The following is a 20,850-nucleotide window of genomic DNA, read 5'->3' on the forward strand; positions in this document are numbered from 1 at the left end:
GTATGGAGTCCTCCAACTTCTGGCACCTGTTACATTCCACAATTCTTCTGCATTTCTTGGTTTTGCCTCAGAAACAGCATTTTTGATGTCACCCCACAAGTTGGATTAAAGGAACAGTAACGTCAAAAATAAAAGTGTTTTAAAGTAATGAAAATATAATGCAGTGTTGCCCTGCACTGGTAAAACGTCTGTGTTTGCTTAAGAAACACTACTATTGTTTATATAAATATGCTGCTGTGTAGCAATGGGGGCAGTCATTCAAAGGAGAAAAAGCTCAAGTTACACAGCAGATAGCAGATCAGCTCTGTCTGTCTAATGGTGTTATCTGTTATCCATTAGTTAACCTGTGCCATATAGCCATTTTTCAATTTCCGCCATTGCTACACAGCAGCTTGTTAATATGAACTATAGTAGTGTTTCTGAAGCAAACAGATCAATTTTACCAGTGCAGGGCAACAGTACATGATATTTTCATTACATTAAAACACTTATATTTTTTTGGTGTTACTGTTCCTTTAAGGTCCAGGTATTGGGCTGGCCACTCCATAAAGTCAATCTTGTTGGTCTGGAACCAAGATGTTGCTCATTTACTGGTGTGTTTGGGGTCGTTGTCTTGTTGTAACATCCATTTCAAGGGCATTTCCTCTTCAGCATAAGGCAACATGACCTCTTCAAGTATTTTGATGTATTGAAACTGATCCATGATCCCTAGTATGTGATAAATAGGCCCAACACCAAAGTATGAGAAACATCCCCATATCATGATGCTTGCACCACAATGTTTCACTGTCTTCACAGTGTACTGTCGCTTGAATTCAGTGTTTGGGGGTCGTCTGACAAACTGTCTACAGCCCCTAGACTCAAAAAGAACAATCTTGCTTTCATCAGTCCACAAAATGTTGCACCATTTCTCTTTAGGCTAGTCAATGTGTTCTTTGGTAAATTGTAACCTCTCCAGCATGTCTTTTTTTCCAACATGGGGGCTTCTTGCCAATAGCTTGTCTTCACATAAACATCTTCTAATTGTAACAGTACTCACAGGTAACTTTATACCTTCTTTGATCTTCCTGAAGCTGATCATTGGCTGAGCCTATTTTTCTATCCATGTATGGAACTTTTCCATTTTCTTCCACGTCTTTCAGGTTGTGGTTGCCATTATAAAGCATTTGAGATCATTTTAGCTGAGCAGCACTTCTTATATGTATTTTCCTCTAATATTTCAGAGAGAAATATGAATGACCTCACTAATTAAACTCCACGCTGCTATTATTTGCAACTAACTATTATTATTATTTGGAAAAAGCCTCAATTAATGATTCAATTTCACAGGATCAGCAACATGCACGTCATAACTGTTGGGTCTGTTGGTTTTCTATTACTCTACTACACCTACTAGTAAATTATTTACCATGTAGAAATAATTTTTTTTACCCTAAACAGTGATTGATCAGGTTAGTGATGTCAGACTGTTATTATTCTGAATACAACTGTAACTGGGGGGTGAGCATTCGGGGATAGGGGACTGACTTAGCATAGAGAGGAAGAGATCAGCCAACAACAACAAGTTTCATGTCTTTATTTACAAGACTACTGAACATGCCATTGAGAAGCCTGAAGACTTAAATGGAATACAGAAAATCATATAAAAGCACTATCCAACTGTGCTGTGTGCATCAAACAATAATGTGTACTTGTACAGCAGAGTCCTGTAGTTGACCTATAGTACATGTATACTAAAGATGTTCAAACTCAAGATTTACAACTTCCCTAATATCACATGCTGCTGGCGTTGTGTCATAGGATCTACTGTACTATATTTCTACATGAGGTCCTTTCAAAGTGACCAGTTTATTTTAGCTTTTATTTACTGTGTCCTGTGAGTGTATGTAAGTGAACTATACGGTATATTATTCTCTAGCACTGCTTCCATACATAGCACTGTACATTAGAAGTACTGACAGGGGAACAACGTTGCCACTAAATAAGTTAGAGGTAGCTATTGAAACACAAATGTCTCTTGGGGATCACACTGGCCTGAGAAATTTTAATGGAGCCTCTTAATGTAACATTTCCAGTTATGTTACTGGGCTGATTTAATACTGATATTCTCCCCTAATTCTATTGATGTATATATTAGATCTCATTGAACCCTTTATAGGCAGATACACACTTTAAGACATACGTACCTTGGTAACAAGCTGGTTCCAGACTGTGCGCTCTTCCTCCTGCTCAGCCACACGTATTTCATATGCTAGAATAATAAGCAGGAACAAATTAACATAACTAATGGACAGTTATCTATGGCTTGTCTCCCACATGCGGATATCATTATGGTAAATTATTCAGCTGGTAATTGGAAGGGTGCAGTCCTGTACATTACTGTGCATTAATAAATGCTTCCAGCATGCAATAAGGAAACATGGCCAGTTGTAGCTTAATAGAGCAGCACAGGGCCTAGGACATTATCTCGACCAGTTAGATAGAGGCCTACTTTACACAAGCAGATTTAGTACAAATCTACCAAGTATCTACACTGATAACACAAAACACAGGTAATTCAGGGCCAAGGTGATGTAATGAAAAAGGCTTGATAAAATATGTCCCTTTATCTTCCCACACATGTATTAATTCAGTGTAACTGTAGGCAAGCAGTTTGCTAACAAATGAAAATAAAATCCCAATTTCAATACAATGTATTTTCGTTAGAGGCAGCTGTGATCTAAATGCTAATCAAAGCCGTCTGTGTATCTTGCAGGCTATCAAGATGCAGCTGCACTTCACGCAAGATTGTGGGAATCCAGAGCTAAAGTAAGGCAATGTAAGGAGCACCAGTGAGATCTTCCACATCATCAGTGAGAAATATGGAGGAGCTCTATAAAGAAAACCAAGACTTGCAAATTGATTTGAACAGCCCTCCTTCCACCCTTCCTAACAAGTTGGAGAATGGGGTTGCCCAGCTAATTACTGCAGAAGCATGGAATATTAATCCTTCAGGCTTAATGAAAAAAGCCCTTTCACCGCTAGTGACTGTTCCAGCTCCGGCTGTTTTGAGCCCGTCCACAGATTCCCAGAGTGGAGTAGCCATGAAAATGGCAGCAGCTGTACTTCAGCCAATCTGCTTAGGTGAAAGTCCAGTAGTATTACCAATACACTGGCAGTTATCAGGTGGGACACCACCACAAATGAGCACAAATAGCAGCACCCCCTATGTGATAACAGCACAAGGCCCCGTCCCACTACCTGTGCTTTTGGAGCAACATGTATTTCAGCATTTGAATTCACCTCTGGTTTTACCTCAGGGTTCTCCATGTCCCGCTACCTCTCTTCAGAGTCACATCTTCCCATCAGCTGCTACGTTGGTTGGCCAGCCACAGATTCTAGATCAGAAAACCTCCAGCCCAACACAGGAAGCAGTGCTGCCACCAATTTTTACAGCTCCAAGTTTTCCTTCTGTCTTGCAAGACTTTTTCCCATCAGCTAATAGCTTGGGGGCACCACCTCCATGTCATATACCTCCAGATTACGCATCTAGCAATCTTCACACAATTCCGCCCCAACTTTTTAGCTCCTCGCCTTTATCTCCACTTGTCCCTCCTGCAACCTTGCTAGTGCCATACCCAGTGATTGTACCACTTCCGGTGCCAGTGCCTATACCTATCCCAATCCCTATCCCAATGTCACACTCCGAGACAAAAGGTAGCGCAAATGAGCCAAAATCGACAGTAGATATTCCAAAGAACTGCAAGGAAACCCAAACCCCTTTGGAAAAAGAATTAAAGCCATTCGAAATCGCAGACAGGAGAGAGTTTTCTCAGTTTTACCGCCATTCGGTAATTAAAATGAGCAGCGAAAATGAAGCACTAGACTTGTCAATTAAAAACGAACCTTTGGTTGTAAACACTGATATAAGTACTGAAGTGATACAGGATGATGGTGTTCTTGATCTGTCTGTCCCGATAAACAAAAGATGCCCCAGTACAAATCCACATGGGAGCACAAGCATGTCTTGCGGGTCCATGTCTGACTCTCCAAGGCATCTCCCAATAAAGAACAGTGTGACTGCTGCATCTTTTAGTCCACCTCTAGTTCATCATGAGCTGGCACAGAAGCAGGACAGTAAAGTTATCTGCAGCAACACTGCCGACCCATTACGCCAGCAAAAATGGATCCCTGTGCAAAGTGCCAGAGCTGCTTATGAGCCAAAATCCAACAACAACATTGAACTAGTTAGCAGCTCCCAGACAGCGAAAGTAATCGTGTCGGTTAAAGATGCAGTTCCTGCCATTTTCTGTGGCAAAATAAAGGGGCTTTCTGGGGTTTCCACGAAAAACTTTTCTTTCAAGAAGGACTTGCCTCAGGTCTCTGGTGTTCAGTGCTACGATGTAAAGGGTCAGGCCGAGCACAGGGAAACCGCAGAAGCACTACGCAAACCAATCAAAAACAGAAGTGTAAAGTTAAAGAAAGTGAATTCACAAGAGATACATATTCTTCCCATAAAAAAGCAAAGGCTGGCTGCCTTTTTCCCTAGGAAATAACACCTAGTCCAAGACAAGGCGTCTGAAATTCATTGCTGTATATTCCCCAAGGCCATAATCTCAATAACCTTAAGTCTACTAGTTACACAAAGGGATGGGAGCTCTCCATGTTTAGTTCAGTGTTGGTGACTGTGAAAGGAAGACTTTTTGTTGTTGTCATTAAAAACCTAGGCATCTCTGTACTACATGGACCTGTACATGAGTGGATCATCCTGACACCTTTGTAATTTATTACACACTACAAGTTATTAGCCAGAGGACCTTTAAAGTTTTTTTTTTTAATCTGTTACTTGTATCGGCAAGTCCAGGAAAGCAACCTATTTTTAATTGGATTACACATTTTATGGACTGGCCAGGGTTGTTTTTACTGCCAAGGACTGCTTCAATGCTGTATTTAATATTGATAGCTACACTGCATATTTAAATAAATGTTTGTATGTGCAAGTCACTTGCTGAATGATGTCCTTTTTAAGCAGTTTCGGGGAAAATATCAATCATGGCTGGATTTGAGGGCAACCAGGAGTTTGTTTGTCAAGCACTACAATCTCCCAGGCCTTTTTGGGAGAAATGTACTAACAGTTGTAAATAGGGGGGGGGGGTCACAAATGTATAAATGACCAGATTACATTGCAGTGATTTGAATGAGGGACTGTAAGAATAGGAGATGTGATCACTGGAAAGGATGCAAAATATATTAAAAAATAACAAAAAAGTAAGTCAGCTGTAAAGTTGACAAATGGGTTGTTCATCTTTAAGTTCATACCTTTCGGTATGGTATAGAACAGCTAATTCTAAGCAATTTTTTCTTTTTTAAAGTTTGTGGATTATTTTTCACTTTGGAATCTTTTGGATGGGGGGGGGTTTCATTAACCTCCAATACTCTGTAAGGCTACACACAGTTATTTCTACATATGATTAGTCGTCTATCTATTCAGGCCCTCTCCTATTCATATTCCAGTCTCTTATTCAAATCAGTGCAGGGTTGCTAGGGTGATTTGGACCATAGCAACTGCTGAAATTACTAACTGGAGAGCTGCTGAATAAACAGCGAAATAACTCACAAACCACAAATAAAAACCAATTGCAAATTGTCTCAGAATATCACATTCGACATCATACTAAAAGTTAATTTAAAGGGGAACAACCTCTTTAAAGGTGAAAATGTATTCTACTGCTATGGTACAGCTGGAATCTTACAAACTGAATTTGGTGCTGATGTACATAGTAGATATTCTGCATCCCTACTACATTCAGCAATATGTAGATACTGCATTATCCAGCATCCATGTACATAAAATAATTGTGCAGTAAGAGGAGTTTCTTTAGTGAATGAATGTTGCTTTGAATTTGGATTTCATTTTATGATGCAAAAACAGCGATTGGTTGGAGAAGCTGTTTACTAATGCAGAAACATTACTTTTAAATAAAAGCTACCATTCAGAGAAAAGACAAATACATCCAATTAAAATGAGTAAAAATAATAGAATATTTGATAGGCTGTTGTGATTCTATACTCGGTGCATACCCTGCATAGTGAGGGAAGCATTGTTATATCCCTTCACAGCACCGACTGAAATGTTTTTCAATTAATAAGCTCATTCATTCTGGCACTTGGAAATCCCTCTGCTTTCTAGAGAATCTGTGTGTTGTCCACCAAGAAAAGCAGAGGGACTTTATCACTTCAACATGAAACAAGGTAATGGAGGTGGGACGGGAGCAGGTTGAATGACTATTCTCCAGCCAAAGGAAAGGTGGAGAAACAGTCCCTGCGTCAGTCACGGTTTTCTTATTGTTGGCAGTTCAGATACAATTACATAAACCCAGCTGAATGTCCAAAGGTTCCTTTCCCCTTATTCATCACTATACACTTGGGACCAATCTCATTCTGCCCATTGAAAAATTTGCAGATCGCAGGGTTGATGGGTGCAAGGGAACCCTGTACTTAACGCCTGGCGTAATTGTAATTACTTATAATTATATATATATATATATATATATATATATATATATATATATATATATATATATCTATATATATATATACACACACACACACACACACACACACACACACACACACACACAGTGGTGTGAAAAACTATTTGCCCCCTTCCTGATTTCTTATTCTTTTGCATGTTTGTCACACTTAAATGTTTCTGCTCATCAAAAACCGTTAACTATTAGTCAAAGATAACATAATTGAACACAAAATGCAGTTTTTAAATGAAGGTTTACGTTATTAAGGGAGAAAAAAAACTCCAAATCTACATGGGCCTGTGTGAAAAAGTGATTGTCCCCCTTGTTAAAAAATAACTTAACTGTGGTTTATCACACCTGAGTTCAATTTCAAAGGTTATAAAGCCATTTTAAAGCTTTGAGACTCCAGCGAACCACAGTGAGAGCCATTATCCACAAATGGCAAAAACATGGAACAGTGGTGAACCTTCCCAGGAGAGGCCGGCCGACCAAAATTACCCCCAAGAGCGCAGAGACAACTCATCCGAGAGGCCACAAAAGACCCCAGGACAACATCTAAAGAACTGCAGGCCTCACTTGCCTCAATTAAGGTCAGTGTTCACGACTCCACCATAAGAAAGAGACTGGGCAAAAACGGCCTGCATGGCAGATTTCCAAGGCGCAAACCACTTTTAAGCAAAAAGAACATTAAGGCTCGTCTCAATTTTGCTAAAAAACATCTCAATGATTGCCAAGACTTTTGGGAAAATACCTTGTGGACCGACGAGACAAAAGTTGAACTTTTTGGAAGGTGCGCGTCCCGTTACATCTGGCGTAAAAGTAACACAGCATTTCAGAAAAAGAACATCATACCAACAGTAAAATATGGTGGTGGTAGTGTGATGGTCTGGGGTTGTTTTGCTGCTTCAGGACCTGGAAGACTTGCTGTGATAGATGGAACCATGAATTCTACTGTCTACCAAAAAATCCTGAAGGAGAATGTCCGGCCATCTGTTCGTCAACTCAAGCTGAAGCGATCTTGGGTGCTGCAGCAGGACAATGACCCAAAACACACCAGCAAATCCACCTCTGAATGGCTGAAGAAAAACAAAATGAAGACTTTGGAGTGGCCTAGTCAAAGTCCTGACCTGAATCCTATTGAGATGTTGTGGCATGACCTTAAAAAGGCGGTTCATGCTAGAAAACCCTCAAATAAAGCTGAATTACAACAATTCTGCAAAGATGAGTGGGCCAAAATTCCTCCAGAGCGCTGTAAAAGACTCGTTGCAAGTTATCGCAAACGCTTGATTGCAGTTATTGCTGCTAAGGGTGGCCCAACCAGTTATTAGGTTCAGGGGGCAATTACTTTTTCACACAGGTTTGGATTTCTTTTCTCCCTAAATAATAAAAACCCTCATTTAAAAACTGCATTTTGTGTTTACTTGTGTTATCTTTGACTAATAGTTAAATGTGTTTGATGATCAGAAACATTTTGTGTGACAAACATGCAAAAGAATAAGAAATCAATCAGGAAGGGGGCAAATAGTTTTTCACACCACTGTGTGTGTTTGTGTGTATATATATATATATATATATATATATATATATATATATATATATATATATATATATATATATATATATATATATATATATATATATATATATATATATATATATATATATATATATATAATTACTGCAAAGAGAGAAAAGTGCAAATCCAGGTCTGCAAGGTAAATGGGCTTTATTTTGGAGAGCCTTTCAATGCACTCCCTCATTTCACAATAATGAATGTTTATGCATAGCCATTAAAGATATCAAATTAACCTTTCTAGTTAGAAACATTTTCTTAAAGAGAAAAAAAAAGCACAGACAATATGTAAACTACTGAAACTACATCAAGTTAAACCAAGGAACGAGAGAAGCTCATAAACAAACCTACCTGACAGCTAAGCAGTCACAACCAATAGAAATAAATCACAACGTGACATAAAAGCTGTAGTTTCTATTTACTGCAGATCTATTTCAATACAGACTGCACTTTAGAACTTAAGACTGTACCAAAAATGTAGCCAAATGCCACACTGAACTGGAACCCGAATTTGCATATTCATTTTGGAAAAAAAATATTCCACCACTCCCACCACCCAACTATATTTTATGAAAAATGTACCTACATGCACAAAAGTGATTTATTTTGGGTTCAATATTATTATAGATTATAATCCACATAAGAATAAAGGGCATTATATTGATATCTTATTTTCTTACTTTTACTGGAATTTTTGTACCATGTATATTCTTTTTCTAAGCTCCTAGTGCAGGAACATGAAAGGTCTCCAGTTTTTGTTGCACTGCAGTGCTCACAATTCCCCTGTCTGGGGTTGCAAGGACTTAAAGTACAACTAAAGTTGCTTACAAAATGGACCGGTGAGCCTTCCCTTGTACTTGTAGTTGTAGTACAGATTTATGGCCCGAGATTTAGCACTATTGTCCATTTTTCTTATACAACTTGTTTTATTTCAACTGTTAAAATGAAATCCGCACTGTATATTATGTGTAAATTTACAGTTTGCCGTTGTTAACAAAAACAAGAGTTAGACACAAGAGTTAGCAACATTTAATTGCTAAAACCTGAGGAATCAAACATTAGAAAAGCCTTCTCATCAATAAAGTGTGCAGAAAATACATCAAATAGATCATTTTGTATACAAAAGGCAGTAGGAAATATAATTCACACTGTAAGTTATCACTACACATTCAGTAAGAACGTATGTGCGTTTGTGTCATTGGCGTCCTGTATATTCGTACAATACGGCATTTACATTTTACACATGGAATATTGCATAGGAGGCTCCAAGCACAATGTATTCCTTTTAGAAACCAAACGTTACACAAGTAGATATCCCTTTAGAGAGGCTCTTCAGCAATCCATTGTCATTTTTGATGGGAGCAGATTTAGGAGAAAATGGGACTCCTTTATCAACGTTTGCACCGTGGCAGTAACTCACGACAACCAATCACATTTTGCCTTTAATCATTTGTTACTACGAGTTAGGGTAAGGCCAGACGAGGAGATTCGGGGAGATTTTGTCGCCTGGCGACTTATCGCCACGTCTTTTGCGCGACTATCTCCCCGAACTGCCTCAGCGTCTTTTCTGCATAGGCTAGAATGAAAAGTCGCCTGCGCTAATGCACACGCGGCAATGCGAATACTGAGGCAACTTTGGGCGACTATGAATGAAAAGTCGCCTGCGCTAATGCACACGCGGCAATGCAAATACTGAGGCAACTTTGGGCGACTATTGAAAACGCATCGCCGCGTGTGCATCAGCGCAGGCAACTTTTCATTCATAGTCGCCCAAAGTTGCCTCAGTATTCGCATTGCCGCGTGTGCATTAGCGCAGGCGATTTTGCGCTGTAGCCTATGGGGAAAAGACGCTGAGGCATTTCGGGGAGATAGTTGCGCAAAAGACGTGGCGATACGTCGCCAGGCGACAAAATCTCTCCGAATCTCCTTGTGTGGCCTTACCCTTACTGCTCAGTTGATAAATGAGTCCCCACTGGTAATGACTTTATACATCAAATAAAGACACAGACAAATAATGGCTATAAAAAAAAAAAAGGTAGTATATATGTGTTTTTGTTTTCTCAATATAATTTACTGAAAGCAATTATATGATTGTGAGTCCTATTATAAAATGGAAAGGGTTAGAATACAAGTCGGTTCCAAATGGCTGATGATGTATTCACTCTACAATATAACATTTCATTCCTGAACCAACAAATTAATTTTTTGTAGTTGTAATATTGGTGTGTAGGCAGCCATCTCGGGTCATTTTGCCTGGTCATGTGCTTTTAGAAAGTGCCAGCACTGTAGGATGGAACTGCTTTCTGGCAGGCTGTTGTTTCTTCTACTCAATGTAACTGAATGTGACACACTGGGACCTGGATTTTACTATTGATTGATCTATAAGACAGCTGTTGTCTTGTTTTAGGGAGCTGATATCTGATTACCCTACTATTGTTCTGCTGATGGGCTCCTAGGGACAGGGCCGGATTCCCCTGCTCACCACCCGAAGGGCTCCGGTCCTAGTGCCCCCCGCAAGCGTGCGCAAGGGAGCTCAGAGTTCCCAATGTAGTTCACTATGCGGCAGGGCGGCATGCCGCCCCTAAAATTTTGCAGCCCTTTTCCCAGGCCTCTGTGGCCTTGCCACAAATCCAGGCCTGGCTGGGGGGGAAAGGGAGGGGGTGATATCACTCCAACTTGCCTACAGGAGAAAAGAGTGACTGAAGTTTATCAGAGCACAAGTCACATGACTGGGGCAGCTAGGAAACCGACAATATGTCTAGCCCCGTGTCAGATTTCAAAATTAAATATAAGAAAATCTGCTTGCTCTTTTGAGAAACAGATTTCAGTGCAGAATTTTGCTGGAGCAGCACTATTAACTGATGCGTTTTAAAAAAAAAAAAAAAAAAAAAGTTTTTCCCATGACAGTATCCCTTTAAGATTTTACATATTCCCTTTCAAATATAAGCTACCAGGTTAGTTAAATTTCAATTTCATCTAAATAAATCTGTTTGCAACATGAGTACACACATGGGCAGGTAGAAAGTCTTGCTTTAAAGTAAAATTCTTCCAAAACTTGGTAAATGAGAGAGTTTGGATAATCCAGGAGTGGATATAAAATAAAGATTTTGAAGTCTGTTCTGTAGAAATATGGAAACACTGTTCAACGTTTTAGACAAAGAAAATTACATTTAGTGTAGCTGCCAAAGTTAGCACAAGTCTTAAAATTTTTCTTAAAAACATTTTTATATATATATATAAATATATATAAATAAATAGGTAAAAAAAATTCAACAATGCTGGTATTGGTCTTCTGGTATTAGCCACTCCTGCTTTGCATGCTGATTTGTATATTAGCCTTTTGGTTACATCTGCATCAATCTGTGCAGCAAAAATCCGCAGACAAAGAGGGTCCAGTTCTCCTGCTGTTTAGCACCACCATAGAGTAAAAACAATATATCTAAATTGAAAAAAAATTGACAAGTTTTGTAAAAATAATTGAGATCTTTAGTATTATATTACAAAAGGAGGTATTTTATAGCCAGTTTCAAGCTTATGCATATGTGAGATGATGCTAGAGGTAAATAACGGCTGCTAGCAATTGCGTCCAGTAACAAATTACTTTCCTTGCTTTAGTCTTTCAATGTGGTAGCACAACTTCAGGGCAGGGCCAAGTTTCAGTCCCATGTATTTCATAATCATGTCACTTTTAAGTAGGAGCAGAGCTGTGCCGTCAATTTCCTGTAAAGAGGGAAGGAAACAGATGTTAAACGTATTCACATTAGTCATATTCAATCAATGAAATAGGACTTAAACATAGTGTGACCTGAAAACATCACAATTATTAACTTAATCCTTTAGCACATTGTGAAATATATCAAGTTTAGTCTGTTTAGTAAGTGGTGCCAATGAATAGCCGAGTTTGATCACACATACTAGGAAGCAAGGAAAGTGAAGTGCCCTGCGGTCTCTGTGTGGGAGTATATAGTGATTATCTGAGGACTGCATTTCCACGAAGAGCGGAGCTGTACTATATATAATAGGTCAGAGCAGTTAAATAAAAAATGTTGTGGTAAATAAATAAATAAATAATGGCACGTGTTCCTACATGTCTTCTGAAGAGTTCTGCATGAGGGGCCAGTGATTGGGGATCGGCTTCCTTCACAAAACGCATGACGTCATCTACGGACCACATGGCTGGGTCTTTGCCGAGGCCTTGTGAGGTTTGCCGCTCTGACGAGTGAAGCTCAGGTCCTGTGGTAGAACTTGCAGCTTTAAAAACAAAATATACAGTAGCTTATTATACAAGCTCATGAATGCTATAGTGTGTTTTACAGAATACACTGCAAAATTGTCATTTTAGATAGCAATTCACTTTGTATGAAAACAACATTATCGTTGCTATTTATTTGGAACGACCCATTTTACTCAGATTTTCAGAGAGAAATGTACTATATATAACTAGCATGCACAGCAGTTGCCTTTGACAAGATTTATCAGCATTTGCTGCCTCCCTTTCTTAAGGGCAGAGACAAACATGGAGATTCAGGGAGATTAAACACCCAGCGACAAATCGCCTCTTCTTCAGGCTACTAATGCCCTGAACTGCCTTCCAACTGGCTAGAATCGTAATCACCGGAGGGATGGCATTCAGATCGCTTAATTTTCCAATGACGCTCAAAGTTTCTTCGTGATGCAACTTCGGAAAACGAAGTGCTCCAAGTGCCATCCTGCCGGCGATTCACATTCTAACTGGCGGGAAGGCATTTAAGGGAGATTAGATGCCGGAAGAAGAGGAGATTTGTCGCTGGACTACTAATCTCGGAACGCTACGTGTGCCACCACCCTTAAGGTGATAATACATGGGACATTAAAAAAGAGGCTGATGAACCTAATCAGCAGAATAGCTACCTATGTATAGGGCTCACTGACCTTTACCAAGGCATTTTGGGGAGATTAGTCACCCGAAGAAGAGGCGATATGTTGGCAGGTGACAAAATTTCCCCAAATCTCAACGCGTGTCTCTGCTCTAAAAAAAAGCCATAATTGACACCTGTTTTTTTTTCACAGAATGAATAACCTCACGAATTGAACTCGACACTGCTGTCATTTGCAACTAACTATTATTATTATTTGGAAAAAGCCTCAATTAATGATTCAGTTACACAGAATAAGCAGCATCCACATCATGACTGTTGGGTCTGTTGGTTTTCTATTACTTTACTACAGGTATAGGACCTGATATCCAGAATGCTCGGGACCTGGGGTTTTCCATATAAGAAATCTTTCCATAATTTGGTTCTTCTTAGTTTAAGTATACTAGAACATTTTGTAATCATTAAATCAACCCAATATGCTGGTTCTGCTTCCAATAAGGATTAATTATATCTTAGTTTGGATCAAGTACAAGGTATTGTTTTATTACACAGAAAAGGGAAATCATTTTTTAAAATGTGGATTATTTGGATAAATATGGGAGATGGCCCTTCTGTAATTTGGAGCTTTCTGGATAACAGGTTTCCGGATAACAGATCCCATACCTGTAGTAAATTATTTGCAATGTAGAAATATAATTTCTACCCAAAACAGTGATTGATCATGTTAGTGATGTCGGACTGCTATTATTCTGCACACATATTTAAATGAATTATTGAAGTAATTTCCTTGCCTTGCAGATAGGCAGTCCTGATCAAAGATACTCATAGAATGTCCCTAATTTAAGGTAACAAAAGATATATTTTTGCGTGGCCCTAATTGCCAGTTATGTTAAAGTAGTTGTTCACCTTTAAATTAACTTTTAGTATGATGTAGAGAGTGATATTCTGAGACAATTTACAATTTGTTTAATTTTTATTATTTGAGGTTTTAAGCTTTTTATTCAGCAGCTCTCCAGTTTGCAATTTCTGCAACCTGGTTGCTAGGATTCAAATTACCCTAACAACCATGCATTGATTTGTATAAGAGACTGGAATATGAATAGGAGAGGGTCTGAATAGAAGGATCAGTAATAAAAAGTAGCAATAACAATATTTGTAGCCTTACAGAGCATTTGATTTTAGATGGGGACAGTGACCCCCATTTGAAAGCTTGAAATAATCCAAAGAAAAAGGCAAATAATTCAAAAAAATTATAAAAATTAAATTATGAAAACCAATTGAAAAGTTGCTTAGAATTGGCCATTCTATAACATACTGGAAGATAACATAAAGGTGAACCCCCCTTTAAGATGGCAAGTCTACAATTACTGTTGTGTTTTTGTTCAAAATTGACCAGCCTCTTATCTGTGTAAGGATTTGCCATTAAATGTATAATAAACAGTTTAAGCTTCTGGAATATTTACCTTCTATTCTCCTCTGAGTCCAATTTCGGTTAGTATCATAGCTGTTGCTGGCAGAGCTAGAAGATGATCTTCGTACAACAGGAGCAGAATTTGAGGTAGCAGTGACAGGCTGAACTGAGCCCCTGTAATAGGTTGATGCAGCTCCTATGTTGCGGTACTCTGCTGTGTTTCGAGTAGCTGGGCTAGGAGTATTTAATGTATTTTGTGCTGAATCCATGGACTCCTCTGAAAATCTTTGATCTTTTGGAGTGGTGTTTTCTTCTGTTGGCAATGTTTCTGCTACAGAAAGGTATTTTTATTTAAAATACAAAAAAACTGACTTCACGGGACACAGAGTTACATGCTGGAGACTAGAGGGTTAAATACTGCCAGAAAAAAAAGACTGCATTAATCCACCTATTTATAGAGCACCCCTAACAAGAAAAACAAAAGGCTGGGTATCCCTAGTGCCCTAGGCCATGAACGTTTCTTGCCTGTGTAGCTCTAGGTTTCTTTACAATATTTATTTATCTATCGGCAGGTCTACATTAATTGGACATCCATGGAAAGGCGTATGAGGGCCTTGGATGGAAACATTTTATTAGTATGAAATCCAAAACCCCTTTCCCAACTCAAGAAAACACAAAATCTGGAATATACTTCAGGGAACAAAAGTTGACATGGACATCCTCTGCCATAAGGATATGTAACACTAAACAAGCAAATCTACCCATGGTATGCCCACCTCAAGGTTGGAGCTAATGGGTTGATCCGATTGTTTGGACTAAGGACAAAACACAATCACTGGGATACAGACCGTTGGGGACAGAACAGTATCGACGAGTAATGAAGTCCTCATCCTGATGGGATTTATAAACCTGCCCAATTGACATCTGGAAATTTTTTTGGCAAGTAATGGTCAGATAGCCCTGTTAGAGGGCCCTATACATAGGTCGATATTCTGCTGAATAGGTCCATCAGCCTCTTTTAATGTCCCATGTATGTGTGGTGACACACATAGCGTTCAGAGGAGATTAGTCATAGAGGGCCCTATACATAGGTCGATATTCTGCTGAATAGGTCCATCAGCCTCTTTTAATGTCCCATGTATGTGTGGTGACACACATAGCGTTCAGAGGAGATTAGTCGTCCAACGACAAATCTCCTCTTCTTCTGGTGTCTAATCTCCCTGAAATGCCTTCCTTTGTACTAGGATCCCTTTGGTTTTCTGAAGTCGCCCAAAGTTGCCTCGCGAGGAAACTTCGGGTGACTTCGGAAAACCAAAGTGATTCGAGAGCCATCCCGCTGGCGATTCACATTCCAGCCAGCGGGATAGCATTTCGGGGAGATTAGTCACCCGAAGAAGAAGAGGTTTGTCGTTGGGCAACTATTCTCTCTGGAACGCTACATGTGCCACCACATTAACACTTTGCTTTTTCTTGCCATTTAGGTTGCTTCTGGCAGAGATTAGAAAAACACGAATAAGGTACCTACCTTCTGGAGGATGCACCTCTGTTCTTGGCAGCTTGGGAGATAGAGGGGCTGAAAATGAAGGAGGGTCTTGACAATATCTTTTGTTGCTCTTATCAGTGATTTCTTCTTTTGCTTCAAAATGAAACATAACAGGATTTTTAATTACATAAATATAAGTAGTGTCTGATGAAATAATACACAGATATTTGCACCTGTCACGTGAGCCCATGTCTTAAAAATTTGACAATAACAAGAATATCTGAAGGAAGAAAACATTTGGATCAAACACTCTGATGAGGCATTTACTGCTATATAGATTAAATTGTCAAGGAACGTTCAAGCTGCAAAGCTGCAGCTGTTATTGAAGTACAAATTCCATACATTCTCCAAAGTTTAAAAACATTCCTGATACAGAAACAGTATCAGAAATTTTACTTAAAGGGATAGTCATGGGAAAAATTTTTTTTTCCAAAACGAATCAGTTAATAGTGCTGCTCCAGCAGAATTCTGCACTAAAATCCATTTCTCAAAAGAGATTTTTTTATATTCAATTTTGAAATCTGACATGGGGCTAGACCAGTGGTCCCCAACCAGTAGCTCGTGAGCAACATGTTGCTCACCGACCCATTGGATGTTGCTCCCAGTGGCCTCAAAGCAGGTGCTTATTTTTGAATTCCCAGCTTCAAGGTAAGTTTTGGTTGCATAGAAACCAGGTGTTCTGCCAAATAGAGCCTCCTGTAGGCTACCAGTCCATGAAGGGACTACCAAACAGCCATCAACATCCCTTAATTGACATCCCCATGGAATTTTTCATGCTTGTGTTGCTCTCCAACTCTTTTTTACATTCAAATGTGGCTCACGAGTAAAACAAGGTTGGGGACCCCTGGGCTAGACATATTGTCAATTTCCCAGCTGCCCCAAGTCATGTGACTTGTGCTCTAATAAACTTCAATCACTCTTTACTGCTGTACTGCAAGTTAGTGATATCACCCCCCTCCCTTTTCCCCCCCAGCAGCCAAACAAAAGAACAATGGGAAGGTAACCAGATAACAGCTCCCTAACACAAGATAACAGCTGCCTGGTAGATCTAAGAACAACACTCAATAGTAAAAACCTATGTCCCACTGAGACACATTCAGTTACATTGAGAAGGAAAAACAGCAGCCTGCCAGAAAGCATTTCTCTCCTAAAGTGCAGGCACAAGTCACATGACCAGGGTCAGCTGGGAAATTGACAAAATGTCTAGCCCCATGTCAGATTTCAAAATTGAATATAAGAAAATCTGTTTGCTCTTTTGAGAAATGGATTTCAGTGCAGAATTCTGCTGGAGTAGCACTATTAACTGACTCATTTTGAAAAAAAAAATTTTCCCATGACAAAAATTCCCATTTAAGACATAAAACAGCCCTACTTAAATCTGAACGGCTATCAGAAGATATCTGGAAAAACTTCGGTCATTATAAAAGCCCTCTACCTGGACCTATAGCATTACTAAACTAATCTGTGACCACTAGTAGCCTCATACATTACAGTAGAGTATACAATAATCTCTACATAAAAGTTGATGCCCATTACTACATAATATTTTTTTTTAAATCTTTTCTTTTCATGCTGAAATTTGCTCCATGTGGACGTAAGGCTGCAGATTAGGGATGTGCGAATCTTTTCGCCTTGTTTGCCGTGGAAATTACTCCCATAGACTTGTATGGTGTCGGGCGACAAAAAAAAAATGTGCGACAAAAAATTTGACGCCCATAGACTTTTATGGGCGTCTTCAACATTTCGCTGGTGGCGAATTTTTGGCAAAACGAAACGGGTCAAATTCGCCCATCCCTACTGCAGATCTTTTTCTTACAATAGTCAAGAAAATGTACCAAGTGGCAAATACTCGCAGAAATCACAGAAAACTGAATCTTTAGAATTGTACTACAATTAAAGTGTCCTTACTTGTTTTACTCCTGTCATAGTCTGTTGAATTGTGTGCTCCACCCATGTGCAGGCTGAAAGGTTGGCTGCTAAACAGATTATCACACTGCAGGCTGTGACAGAGTTTCTCTAAAAATCGCAACACAAAAGATGCACTGTTCACTGTCGGAAGATGAACAGTGTGTTTTGCTCCATCAAAAGAAGCTGCAAAGTAGATGGAGAAACATTTATTCAGGTGAATCATACTTCATAAGTTAAAAGATTGGATTTTATTGACAAATTTCGGTAAATTGAAATTTGAATTTATGGGAGTTTATGGGAGTTTTAGAAAACTCACATGAATTTGAAATTAGACCCTTGATAAATGTGCCTCCCAATGTAAACATTTGAAAACATTTTATTTGTATAAGCATTTAATGGGAACTCCGGCTTCCAAACCAATATTTGATAAAGAGGCCCACATAATACAGAAATGCCTAATATATTGATCACAGTAACCTGTTCCTTCAAAAAGTATGAATAAATGCCATTTTCTATGCTGAAATCCAGCTGTTTTAACAGTTGTCCTCTTTCTGCATCATTTGAAATCCTGGCAGGGAAGGAGAGACTAAACATTGAGGTTACAAATTGTAACAACTTCTCCACAGTTTACAGACAGCATGCAGGAACTACATAACCCACAATGCATTGCACTATGATGTTCCTTTCCTTATTGAAATCACGTGTGCAGGCAATTGTGGGGTTTGGAGGATGCAGGCTGAGGACAGCTGGTTGTTAATAGTAACAGTAAAGTAACAGTAGTCAGCCAGCTCAGCAAAGTAGTCAGAGAGATCAGCAGGAGAGCAGGGGGCTAGGCTTAGGGAACTGTTCCAAACGATTAAAAATCATGAAAAGTCTGCATATTTTTTAATTGATGTATATTGCAAAGTTGCTTGAAATTATGTTTACATTTCAAAAAGCTCAAGTTATGTTTTTGTGGAGTTCCCCTTTAAATAATAAGAGAGAAGGACAAACCTGTTATGGCTTCTCCGCCATGATGGCCTGATTTAAGAAAGTTGAAGACTACTTTACTGTAGTAGGCAGAGTCAACACAGGCCTGCACTGCCTGCTGTAGAACTACATTTACGGGTCCAGGCCCAAAATGATCAGGAAGCTGTAATACTTTTTTCTTATCCAGATGTGGTCCTGAATTTCCATGCTTGTTTACATATACACAAACTAGAACAAGAAAAATCAATAGAACTGTAATTTCTGTGCACAAACATCACTGAATACTTTCAAAACTGTAGACATGCCACGCAACTTGTTCTGATATTCATGATCATGTAAGGCAAGGATGAAGCTTGGTTTTGTGTGGCATTGCAATCCCACATTTTAATGCAATACCACCTTGTTCAATTGTACTTCTTAATAATGCCCTGATCAAACACATCTCAAAATCCCTCTTAGTAGCATGCCTTTTAAAATGCAACAAATAGGTAACTCTCAGTATTGAAATATGGGTTTTGTTGTTTTTTTTTTTTACAGGATTGTAATAGCGTTTATAATTATAGGGTCAGATAAAAAGGAGAATAAAATCCATTAATATAGCAGATATGCTTTAAAATAAACCTACAAAAAAAGCACACACATTAGATATCAATGCAGCATTTTATAAAGGGGGGGTCTCATCACTTATAATAAATAGATTTCTCCTTTAAAGCTGCAAATAATCTTTCCTTTAGTTTCTTTTGCCAGTGTGCACAAAAATATCAGAAGCTTTAGGCAAAGCAAAAATCTACAAATATTAGTGTACTGCCTATGCTTGTAAATATATGTCTATTTATCCATTAACAGGAAATGCAAGTTCTCTGAAAAGAACCTTCTTGGAAATATATATGTTGCTATTTATCAAATAAGAAATACAGTGCCCACTGAAAATAATATACCTGTACATGTGCACATGAAATGGGACACACCCTGTTAGGGTATAGGGTTACATTTTTTCTTAAATAAATGTTCTAGTCAACAGGCCTTATTTTACAAAAATAAAAATGTGCATTTAAGCTACACTTCTGAAAATTCTTTATTTGTAGACTGAATCATATCATATAGAAGTAAGTCATATGCCAATCAATTTTTGGTGTAACTGGTCTTGATTCTGATCAGGACCTGTTTACTAGAAAACTAGTGTTATTTACCTGTGGATATCACTGCCATAGGAGAATCCAGTATTCCAACACAATCTTTAAGTATCTGGGATTTGCTGTGGTCTACATCAGATGTGTTTCCAAGAGGCAGAGATATGTTTAATGTTAAAGTTTCTTTCTGCAAGTGAAAAATACAGTTGTGCTTTTAGTGACATTACTTTCCCAAAGAAATTCGGCATTAACACTATGAAGCACAATTGTGTCCACAAAGCGCAGCACATAGTACAATAAATACACCCAAAGTACTTAAGGATAGCATAGAGATTTAACTAATTTTATTATGAATTACAAGCGTACACATTGCTTTCATGGAAGGAGCATTTGAAATAATGTAAAATGTTAAGCTACAAATGGAACAACCACGACAAGAGCAGCGGTGCACCTTCCCTGAGCTCAGTGTTAATGGAAAATAAAATGGAAAATAGAAGTTAGAGGACACAACAGGAAAGAAAATTAGCAAATGTAATAAAATGTGTCTTTGCATAAGTGCCTTATAAGATTCTAGTACTAAAACCCCACATAGTGCCCTATTAATAATTTACACATATGTCCACAGATAAATAATATAAAAAAAATAGAAATACTAAAAAACACTATAGAAAAAAAAACATGAAACATGAAGCATTCATTCCCCAGTACAGGAATGGGACCTGTTATGCAAACGTGGAGTTTTCTGGAAAATCATTTAAATATTAAGTAAACCTAACAGGCTTGTTTTGCTTCCAATCAGGATCAATTATATCTTACTTAGGATCAAGTACAAGGTACTGTTTTATTATTACAGAAAAAAAGCAAATAATTTTTATTAATTTAAATTATTTGGATAAAATGGAGACTATGGGAAATGGCCTTCCTGTAATTCAGAGCTTTCTGGAAAAC

General features: G+C 38.5%; 2 protein-coding genes across 5 annotated transcripts in view; one reads left to right on the forward strand and one right to left on the reverse strand.

Annotated features, from left to right (window-relative positions):
• The window catches only part of rai2.S (retinoic acid induced 2 S homeolog), a 35,180-nt gene extending 30,197 nt beyond the window's left edge, over positions 1-4,983 (forward strand). For both annotated transcript variants that reach the window (XM_018249651.2, XM_041584104.1), the window contains exon 2: positions 2,756-4,983. In XM_018249651.2, the coding sequence (XP_018105140.1) occupies positions 2,862-4,535 (1,674 nt within the window). In that variant the 5' untranslated portion in view covers positions 2,756-2,861 and the 3' untranslated portion in view covers positions 4,536-4,983. The remainder of the gene's footprint in view (positions 1-2,755) is intronic.
• Positions 4,984-9,098: 4,115 nt separating this feature from the next.
• The window catches only part of scml2.S (Scm polycomb group protein like 2 S homeolog), a 49,648-nt gene continuing 37,896 nt past the window's right edge, over positions 9,099-20,850 (reverse strand). The window contains 7 exon segments of one of the 3 annotated variants that reach the window (NM_001096498.1): positions 9,099-11,805; positions 12,173-12,336; positions 14,405-14,683; positions 15,878-15,988; positions 17,804-17,986; positions 18,797-19,000; positions 19,963-20,089. In NM_001096498.1, the coding sequence (NP_001089967.1) occupies positions 11,683-11,805; positions 12,173-12,336; positions 14,405-14,683; positions 15,878-15,988; positions 17,804-17,986; positions 18,797-19,000; positions 19,963-20,089 (1,191 nt within the window). In that variant the 3' untranslated portion in view covers positions 9,099-11,682. 3 annotated transcript variants of the gene reach the window in all.

This window comes from Xenopus laevis, chromosome 2S (genome assembly GCF_017654675.1).
Source record: "Xenopus laevis strain J_2021 chromosome 2S, Xenopus_laevis_v10.1, whole genome shotgun sequence".
NCBI lineage: Eukaryota > Metazoa > Chordata > Amphibia > Anura > Pipidae > Xenopus > Xenopus laevis.